Raw genomic sequence first — 9856 nt, 5'->3', positions numbered from 1 at the left:
TCCTTTCCCCTTTCCTCCTTTGATGACTTTTCTTGAAGCTAATTTAGGTAAAGAAAGCCACCACTTCCAAAAGTGCTTTGGTACCCTGGCGTAATTTCAAAGAAATCTCCTTTCCCACTTAGTTAACTACATTTCCTCAGGAAAAAAAAAAAAAAAAACTTCTCTGTCAATGTAACATCCTTTAACAGGACTCCTGCTGGTCGGTTCTTGTATCTTGCTGTGGCAGCTGTGAACATATATACTATTGATTGTTAATGTGTGATATAAATCCAACTGGAGCATGCCCACTAATTGGTTTGAGAGCTAGATATAGACAATGCTGTCTTATAGTAGCTTGTGTAGATAGGCCTAGTCACAGGGTTAATTCTGCTTGACAGCACATCAGCAGCATCTTGAGAGTAATTACCCAACAGAAGTTTTCCCACAGCCAGACTGAGAGCTTCAAAGGCTTCTGAATTTACAACCAGTATTAACCTATATCTGAAACATCATGTTCCCACAAGGGCTCAGATTTTTTTTTCTCCTTCTTATTAAATGTATGGGGTTACTAGGTTCATTTACTCTGTGAAGAACTTAGTGAAAAATTACTTGATTTTGAATAATTGAAAATCTTTAATAATAAGTAAAAAGGATAATTTAAAATTTGAGAGTTTTTTAACTTGCTTTATATATTACTGAAAAGTTAATCTGTAAAGGTTAGCTGCCTTTTTTTTTTTGTTTTACAAAATTTATTCTCTTTCTCTCTCAAAAAAATGCTGAAAAGTTAATATCTTTTCCATACTGTGCCATCTCTATGGATATATACATGTTTAGAGGACCTAAGGTTATACATGCACTTAAAATGGTTAAAATAAATATGTATTTACATTTTAAAAAGCTATCTTACTTGTTGACCAATGTACTGAAATCTGTAACTATTACATCTTTCCCCCTTCTTAAGTTACTGTTTAATAAGCAAGTTTTATATTGTAAAAAATTTCTTTCCCTTTGCAGGTCAGAAACCAAATTTGACTCCGGTTCAGGTATGTTTATATTAATAATGTTATTCTGAGTATATTTTATTTACATTATTCTCTGAGGAGTAATTCATCAGATCAAGAACCATTTTGATTTTAAACAGACTAGGCAGTCTCTTTTCAAAACATGAACCCCACCTCAAAGCAGGACTATTGACTGTTTGGAATCATAAGTTATTAAGATGTTCACTTTGGGATTCTCGATGGTTCTGAAATAAGTACTAAAGGCTCTATATCTGCAGAGTTTCATTTTAAAAGCAAAGGTGAAGGTCATAGATACTCATTGCTAAAAACAGAATGTTATTCTCTCAGTGGACAAAAATCCTGAATAATTTGAAGGTTCTCTGCAAGTGACTTGTCATCACATATGGGTAATAGATACATTTAATCCAGCAAACTGTGAAGGGTTTTAGCCAGTAGAAATAGAGATTTGTCTATGACTTATTCATTTGTTAAAATTTGTTTTGCCAGGGATGTGGGTGATGGGAAGCGAAGGTCACCTTAAGTCATTGTTTTGGCTCTGTCAAGACAAAGTTTACATTCTCACAAACAGTGGCATGTCAGCCTCACTGGGTGTTTTCTTCTCATTAAGCATGAATATAGCTATATAATCCTTACACTTGACTGTGTCCTCGTGTCACTAGCTGAGATTTCCGCGCTCCAGAGTTTCTGACGGTGTTTACGATTAAAGGACCAAAATTACCTCATGTTCAGTACAAAGGAATTATGCCTTTTATCGAAGTATTAATAGATAAACATTAATTTTCAATTCCAGAAGAAAATAATTTGCAGAAAAATATATAACTCATTGAATTTAAAAGTAACATTCTTACTCTGGTTTGAGTCCAGTATGTTTTAACTTTAAAAAAAGCTTTTGTTTGTTATGTTCACAAAGGAACCAAGGACTGTACTTTTTGATGGTGATGTTAAGGAGCTGATATGTTTTTCTTCTTCAAAAACTGTATCTTTTATTGTATGGCTTAATGAATTTGTTCAACTTGGCGTGAGACCCTTTAAATATGACATCTGTACGTGTGCGTTAACAACTTCACCCAATTTAAGAACTGTGATACCAGAAATCTTTCCATTCTGTGTGCTCTTGAGCTTCTGAGTCACATGTGACAGTGATAATAGAGGGTAAACATTTCTGGTTTACAGTGTTGATGATGTGGAGACTAAAGGCATGATGGCATGGTATCCATTCTTTTGACTTTTTTGTTTAATTGATTCATAGGAGTAAAATAGGGTAAAATATTCAAAATAGGGTAAAAAGTCTTTGTCATTTTTAAATAGTTTAAATATTCAAATATAATAAAAGAGAAATGGAAAAAAGTGAGGATTAATTTTTACATAAAACTGCCTTTTTATCATTGCCAATCAGCCATCAAATACTTACTAAAAATCCCGTTGATTATGGTCAAATCCCTTAAAAATCAAGTCAAAAACTGGGTTTAGCCTACAGGATCTGGAATATAACTTTTAAAAATGAAAAAGTCCACTAGGTTCATTTTGAAGGCAAAACCTGGAAATAGTGTATAAAACTGAAATATTAGGCAGCTATTGTCAAAGTTAGAAAATTTATGTTAAATTTTCAAATCCAAATTAAAGTGTGCTGCTAAATTCCTGTAGTGAAGGTTAGTATTTATCATGAAAATAGTTATAACATCTGTACAGGCACACATCTTTCACTCTTGTGAGCAAAGATTTTGTTCATGATTCTTATTTTTTCTAAGTCTTAATTTTTTTTAAACATGTTTCATGCACAACATCTGCCTGTCTCTGAAAGCTCCAAAGTTTTGTGCTCTGAAAAATCTTACAGGGAATATGATTAAATGTTTATTTTTTCTTTTAATTTTGAATCTAAATATGTCATGGAAAGAATTCAGATGGTTTCAAGTTAAGAATCAGGTAATTCTTTTTTTTCTTATAAATTCTTTTAGCTTAATATCAAAAGAAGGGATCATGACAAAGAAAGCTAGAAATGTATTCTTTGGCATTCTATAGCATGTGAACCTTGGTTAGAATAAGGTAGCATGTTGGAACAATTAAATATATGACTTTAATAGGTTCAGGTTCTCTATTGTTCATCAAATACAGAAAGTAAACTAGCTCTGTTTAATGTTGTATACAACTGTAACAGTGTTCCTGACAAAGTAAGATTTTTAAATGAAGGAAGATGCTGATCTTACTAAGAAAAAGAAAAGCTCTTAAAAAAATAAATAGTGTGGTCAATGACTAGCCATAAAGGAAAGAATTTCAAAGTAAAAAAAAAAAAAAAATATATATATATATGTGTGTGTGTGCGTGTGTGTGTACAGTTTATTTGGGTCCTTCAAGTAAAGCACCCAACTTATGCAGCTTACTGCATATTTGCAGTTTGTATAAATGAGTTTCAGGCTGTAGAGTGAGATTCAGAAGGAAGGAAGGAAAGTTTTCATTGTCAGAACATGGTGAAAAATGTCACTTTTTAAATATATAATGTCACTTTTTAAATGATCAGCCTAGGAAGTGTTTTAATTTTTTCTTATCAAAGTTGTATAGATTTTTTCTACGAAAGCAGATTCACAAACAATTTTGCACATTTAAAGTTTAAAAAATTTTTAAATGAAAAAGTTTCAACTGTATATAAAAGTAGAGGGTATAGTATAGTAAGCACATACGCATTCATCATCTAGCTTTTACTGTTATCAATACTTTGCCTTTTGTTTCAGTTTTCTGTTTTTGCTTGAATTATCTTAAAGTGAAATACATTTCATGTGATTTTTAAAACCTGAAAATTATAAATTGTGTTGACTTATTGAAATAAGTCAGTTATTTTTCTGAGGTTTTCATTTATCTCAGAAATTTGAGTCACATACGAATTCTTATGGAAAGGATCTTGACATTACCGTGTCCACATTCAGTTGGAGATTTTGGAAGTTCTATTCATGTGGTGAAGGTTAAGAAAAAATCAGAAGGTGCTGAATTAATTCTAATCTGAGAACCCCAGAATTGTTCTGTTCTCAAGACTAATTTGATGCAAACTTTAGCTACCGTCTAGCTGTGTCCTCTATGTACCGAGTTATATCCTGTTTAACCCCCATTTCTGTTTATAACCCAGTGACCTAAAGGTGAGCTTTGCCAATTGAGAACAATCAGCCTACCTTGTTTCTAAAGGAGTTTTAAGGGTTCCATTTTAATACTGTTTCCTAGTTAATGTACTAATGTTGCTTGTCTATGATCCTGAGTAGTTGGTGATTTTACTAATAGAGTAAAACAGACTTCCTTTTATGTTCAGAAGTAGCAAGAGGCAGTGCTCCTTTCCCCACCTCCCAAGAAGGGAAGTTAGTTGATGCTGGAGGAAGCAGAACACTGAGTTTCGTGTAGTGATTAAACATGAAAGCCATATATCAAACCTCAGGAGAAACATGCTTTTGAAAGAGGCAGAGAACTGTGGAGCATATTGCGTGATAGGCTATGTCAACAGAGCCCTGGAGGTCAGTGTGTGGATGCAAACCAATTAAATAAAGACCTTACTGGCTTTGCTTTCTATCATCTGGATGGGGAGAATCATAAGTTAACATGCACAGGGCTGAAGTGTAAACTTTGCTTGAATAAGCTAGGCACCTTTGGAAACTTCATTAACTCTTTCAATTCACTACCAAGTTTGGTTGGGTTTTGTCTTGTGTGTTGTTGTTGTTTTTTAAAAATTTAACCCAAGTCCTTAGGAAGTTAAAACAAAACCCAGACTGTATGCTCTCTTGGCCTTTCCGTACATACCTATCAGCAAAAGTGCCAGTGATGAGCAGAACCGAAGACAAAGCAAAGAATGCATTGCTGAAAAGATCAAAGTTGGCTGTGTAGTCAAATTTCAGTGACGTGAGCGTGTCTTTTAAAAAACAACCCGTTTGGAAAAGCAGAGCGCTTGCAGAATAACTGGAAAAAGATGTTTTTTCTCATCTCCTGAATTCTGGGTATGAGGAAAAGATATAGTTAGAATTTACTAGCTACTACATAACATCAGGATATTGTTATTTCTGTTCTATTAAAATAGTTTTTTGACCAAGAAGAACATGAAACCTATAAGTTAAAAACTGTATGGTAAGGACTTCCCAGAGTCTTACATTTTGTGGTCCTCACCTTCTCAGGCAGTGTTTGGGTGAGAAAATGAAATACCAAGTTAAATGGTATAGTTTCATGGTCCATAAACATTCAAAACAAAGATTTTTTTTTTTTCCTGTAGAGTCATGTTGGCTGAGAAAGTGAATAAGCTTATGTTTAGTGGTTGTTGATTCTGGACTGCTTGGAATAGCAGTACTAAGGAAATGGGCTCATAGAACACAGCAACTCAAAGGTATAAGATTTCATGAAAGCAAATTATGGAGGATTAAGAAACCTAATGAGCATGGTTTAGTGTGGAGAGTGGAGGAGAGAGCTCACTATTAAATAAAGTCCAAGAGTGTACAAGGTTAGGAGATCCTAAAAGACACGATAATAAAAGGCACAACAGAATATAATTATCCTGAAAGAGAGAGAGAGGAAAAAAAAAAAACCCTCAAAAGCTCCAAGGAACAAAAAGCAGCTAGTGTCGCTTTTAAGATCTGTAGTTGAAAAGGAGTCTACACCAGGGAAAGGAAATCAAAGAATATAATCAGTTAAAGCTTGAGGCAAAAACATATGGGTGGTGAAAAATAGAGTGGGCTGTTAACAGTGGTCACTAAATTAAGGAAAATAGGGAATTTGAATATAGAACTAGAATTTTGAAAGTTTATTAGCAAATGGGACAATCTGCCGAACATAGTAAGCCTTTCTCAAGAAATATTAATAAGGAAAGCATTTTCAGATCTTATAAATATGAGAATATGTTGACAATATCATTTTACTCCTACAAATCTATTTGTTATTTTAGATTTCTTATTTTTGAGGTTCTCTTAACAGTGAAGAGCCAGGAAATAAAATATAAATCTCTGTAAGAATATTGAAGTCTGTCTTTGGGCATCATTCAACATATATTTATTAGGCATACTACATGCCAGATGCTGATACTCTACCTCTGAGCAGAGGGGATACAATTCCTTCTCTCATAGACTCTTAGCTGGTTGGTCTGTTATACAAATTCACATGAATTTCTTTGCATATTTAGCTGAGAAGGGCTACCGAGGTTAAATTTAGATCCAGATGGTGTGCTAAAGAACTCTTGATATTTAGATATAAGCTAATATATTTTAAATTTTGTTAAATTCACCTTTCTTTACTTTGTTCAAAGCATCTCACTGCTTTCTACCTTAAAGAAAACACTTTTAAGAGAACAACCTAATAATGCTAATGGCTAGTGTTTAGTTTTTCTATAGCTTTTAATAAGGAGTGACATTTCACATTTGATTATCATTAAGAGAGATTAACTTAGAAGAGAACAATGACAAATGTTTGTGAATACCATTCTCTTCACTTTTATTTATTTTTTAATTCATTCTTTTACTGGATCATATTCAAGGTTGGCCTGGAAAATCAGGCAACCTCCTCTGTAACAATCTCATGGGATTGTGTGGAATCACTTAGAGGGGACATAGCCCTTCATTTACCTTTTACAGACTAGAGACCAGGAAGCAGTGGGGCCTGGTGGCAAAGTACTGAGGTGCTGGAGCAGATAAATCTGAGTGAAGATTTATCTCTCTTTACTTCTAATAATTTTCAATTGGTTTTCTTGGATTTCATGTATAATCATTATGTCATAGACTTAAATTTTGTGCTTTCATTCCTTCTAATTTGCAATTAAAGCATTTAAAACCATAAATTTCCTTCATCAAAGCTTTAACTGACTCCGAGATATTTTTAAATCATATTTTAAGTAGCTGCCGTTTTGATTTTCTTTTGGACACACTGATTATTTAGGAAAGTGTTTTTTTGAACTTCCAAACTTTCTACTTGCTACTTTTGTTTAGTAATTTTCAGTTTCATTGCTTTGGTGGTCAAAGAATGTGACCTTATTACTTTTTTACTAAGTTTATCGTTCTGTACTTACTAGATTTTTATCTTGGGGCCTAGTTGGTGTTTAATTTTTATAACTCTTCTGTGGGTGATTTGAAAAGTATATTCTCTGCAACATAAGGAGTGTGATACATAGTTATTAGATCAACCCAATTCATCATTTTTACCATTATTTGTTTGTTTTATTCTACCTGACAAAGACTTTGAGAGGAGAGATAATTTGTCATTCAGTGTTTTTTCTCCTGAATTCTGCCTCCTTAAGTATCACCATCTCTGTGTTGTCTGCTCTAGGTACTCTATATATTCTGGCACTTGCCATCTTGCTCAGGTCACAGATTGCACTTGTCCTTCTGTAGAGAACATTATTCCAGAGCAGTGCTCATTGAAATGAAAGCTGCTCTAATTAGTAAACTTCTTCTTGTTGTTCAGCTGCTAAGTCGTGTCTGACTCTTTGCAACTCCATGGACCGTAGCCCACTAGGCCCCTCTGTCAATGGGATTCTCCAGGCAGGAATACTGGAGTGGGCTGCTATTTCCATCTCCAGAGGATCTTCACAATCTAGGGATTGAACCTGCATCTCTTATATCTCCTGCAATGGCAGGCAGATTCTTTACTGCTGAGCCACCAAGGAAGCCCAATTAAGAAACTTATGTTATTCCAAATTTATATGTGAAGCAAGAAGCTGTTTTACCATTGTAAATACAAGTGTTTTCCTCTTCCCTCTTGCCCTTGATACCATAACTTTATCAGGAAAAAGGCTCTGCCCCATTATATGATGCAAACCTTTGTTTTCTCCACTTAGCATCCTCCCCTACTTCTCCATCTGTCTGGCAAGATTCTATTTGCCTTTTAAGGCTCAGCTCAGGCATCACTCCCTCAATTAAATATAGTCTTCCTTAACACCTCCCCAGAAATTCATCATCCCTTCCACTGTACAAACACTGGATCTTGTATTTACATTTACTATAGCATTTATTATCTGCTATAATTATTTGTGTGGATCCCTCTTTCTCTCCAAGTCTATGACTTTTTTTGAAGGCAAGAATCATGTCTTATTCACCTTTATAATTCTGGTATCTGGTGTGAGATAATTAGTTAAGAGATTGGGAGTCTTTGTTCTGTTTTCCAGCTGTGATCGAAATGCTTAACTAACGACCGAAGATTTATCCTCCCCTTTCATGGTGTAGAGTTGTTGCTGGGAAGTGGCTCCTCAGCCAGAGATTACAGTTTCCAGCCCCTTTGCATCTGTGTGGGGACATATGACTAATTCTCCCAGTGGAGTATATGTCATTTCTGGGCTAAGTGGATTAAGTATCCAATAAGCTTTCCCACATCTCACTTCCCCTTCTGAGGTGACATCAGGGGTATATGTTGAACATGATGGCATCACAGTATGGAAAGAGTCTTGGTTCCTGAGTCATACTTGGAAGAGATCCACTCAGGAGAGCTCTTCATCCAGGAACATCTTCATTGGCCTTTATGTAGAGGGAAATAAACTTTTACTGTAATAGGCCACTAAGATTTTGCCATTGTTTATTAGGGAAGCTAATGTTCCATACCCTGAATAGCCCAGTGCCTAGAATATTCCCTGGTAAATAGTTAGTAGTCACTGATTACTTCTGATTAAATGATAAAATTAATGGCTATGGATTACATTATCTATTAATAACCTAAAGAAAGAAACAAAGTGAAGTCGCTCAGTTGTGTCTGACTCTTTGCAACCCCGTGGACTGTAGCCTACCAGGCTTGTCTGTCCATGGGATTCTCCAGGCAAGGATACTGGAGTGGGTCACCATTTCCTTCTCCAGGGGATCCTCCTGACCCAGGGATTGAACCCAGGTCTCCCACATTGGAGGCAGATGCTTTAACCTCTGAGCCACCAGTAACCTAAAGATGATCCTTTAAACTAATGATCTTACAAATATAGTATACTATGGTCTGTGTGATCACTGGGCCCGTCAGTTAGTGATCGTCACAGTGACAAAGTGTGAAAGGACACCATAAGAAGCAGTGACTTAAAGCAACAGTAGTTTATTTGTGCTCACACATCTACGGCTTGGGTGGGAGTTGGTTGACATAAACTACTCACAGGTTAGGTTCAGGTCTGCTTCACAAGTCTTATCATTAATGGTAAAAGAGAAGGCAAGCCCCACTGTGCAAGCACATTTCAAGTCTCTGCAGCAGATCTGGTAGTATCCCATTGACCAAGCACGAGGATGTTCAAGCCAAAAGGAAAGAAATGGAAAGAGCATGTTCTTCTCACTTGTCATGTGGTGTTAAGTATTCTGTCATCCCTCTAGTGGGCAGAACTGTCAAATCACATGGTGAAGGCTGTAGAGATAGGAAGGGAAGAATAATAGAGGCCCCAAATTGAATCTATCACAGGAGAACTTTATGTCCTTCAGTTCAGTTCAGTTCAGTCGCTCAGTCGTGTCCGACTCTTTGCGACCCCATGAATCACAGCACGCCAGGCCTCCCTGTCCATCACCAACTCCTGGAGTTCACTCAGACTCATGTCCATCAAGTCAGTGATGCCATCCAGCCATCTCATCCTCTGTCGTCCCCTTATCCTCCCGCCCCCAATCCCTCCCAGCATCAGAGTCTTTTCCAATGAGTCAACTCTTCGCATGAGGTGGCCAAAGTACTGGAGTTTCAGCTTTAGCATCATTCCTTCCAAGAAATCCCAGGGCTGATCTCCTTCAGAATGGACTGGTTGGATCTCCTTGCAGTCCAAGGGACTCTCAAGAGTCTTCTCCAACACCACAGTTCAAAAGCATCAATTCTTTGGCACTCAGCCTTCTTCACTGTCCAACTCTCACACCCATACATGACCACAGGAAAAACCATAGCCTTGACTAGATGGACCATGCCAA

General features: G+C 36.1%; 1 protein-coding gene across 3 annotated transcripts in view; it reads left to right on the top strand.

Moving 5' to 3' along the window:
- MSRB3 (methionine sulfoxide reductase B3) overlaps positions 1-9856 on the top strand; it is a 182809-nt gene that overhangs the window by 103485 nt on the left and 69468 nt on the right. For all 3 annotated transcript variants that reach the window (XM_010841577.1, XM_010841576.1, XM_010841578.1), the window contains exon 5: positions 994-1022. In XM_010841577.1, coding sequence (XP_010839879.1) covers positions 994-1022 — 29 coding nt within the window. The remainder of the gene's footprint in view (positions 1-993; positions 1023-9856) is intronic.

Source organism: Bison bison, unplaced genomic scaffold (genome assembly GCF_000754665.1).
Source record: "Bison bison bison isolate TAMUID 2011002044 unplaced genomic scaffold, Bison_UMD1.0 scf7180017864163, whole genome shotgun sequence".
NCBI lineage: Eukaryota > Metazoa > Chordata > Mammalia > Artiodactyla > Bovidae > Bison > Bison bison.
Note: the sequence above shows the minus strand (reverse complement) of the source record. Positions and strands in the feature narration are given on the sequence as shown.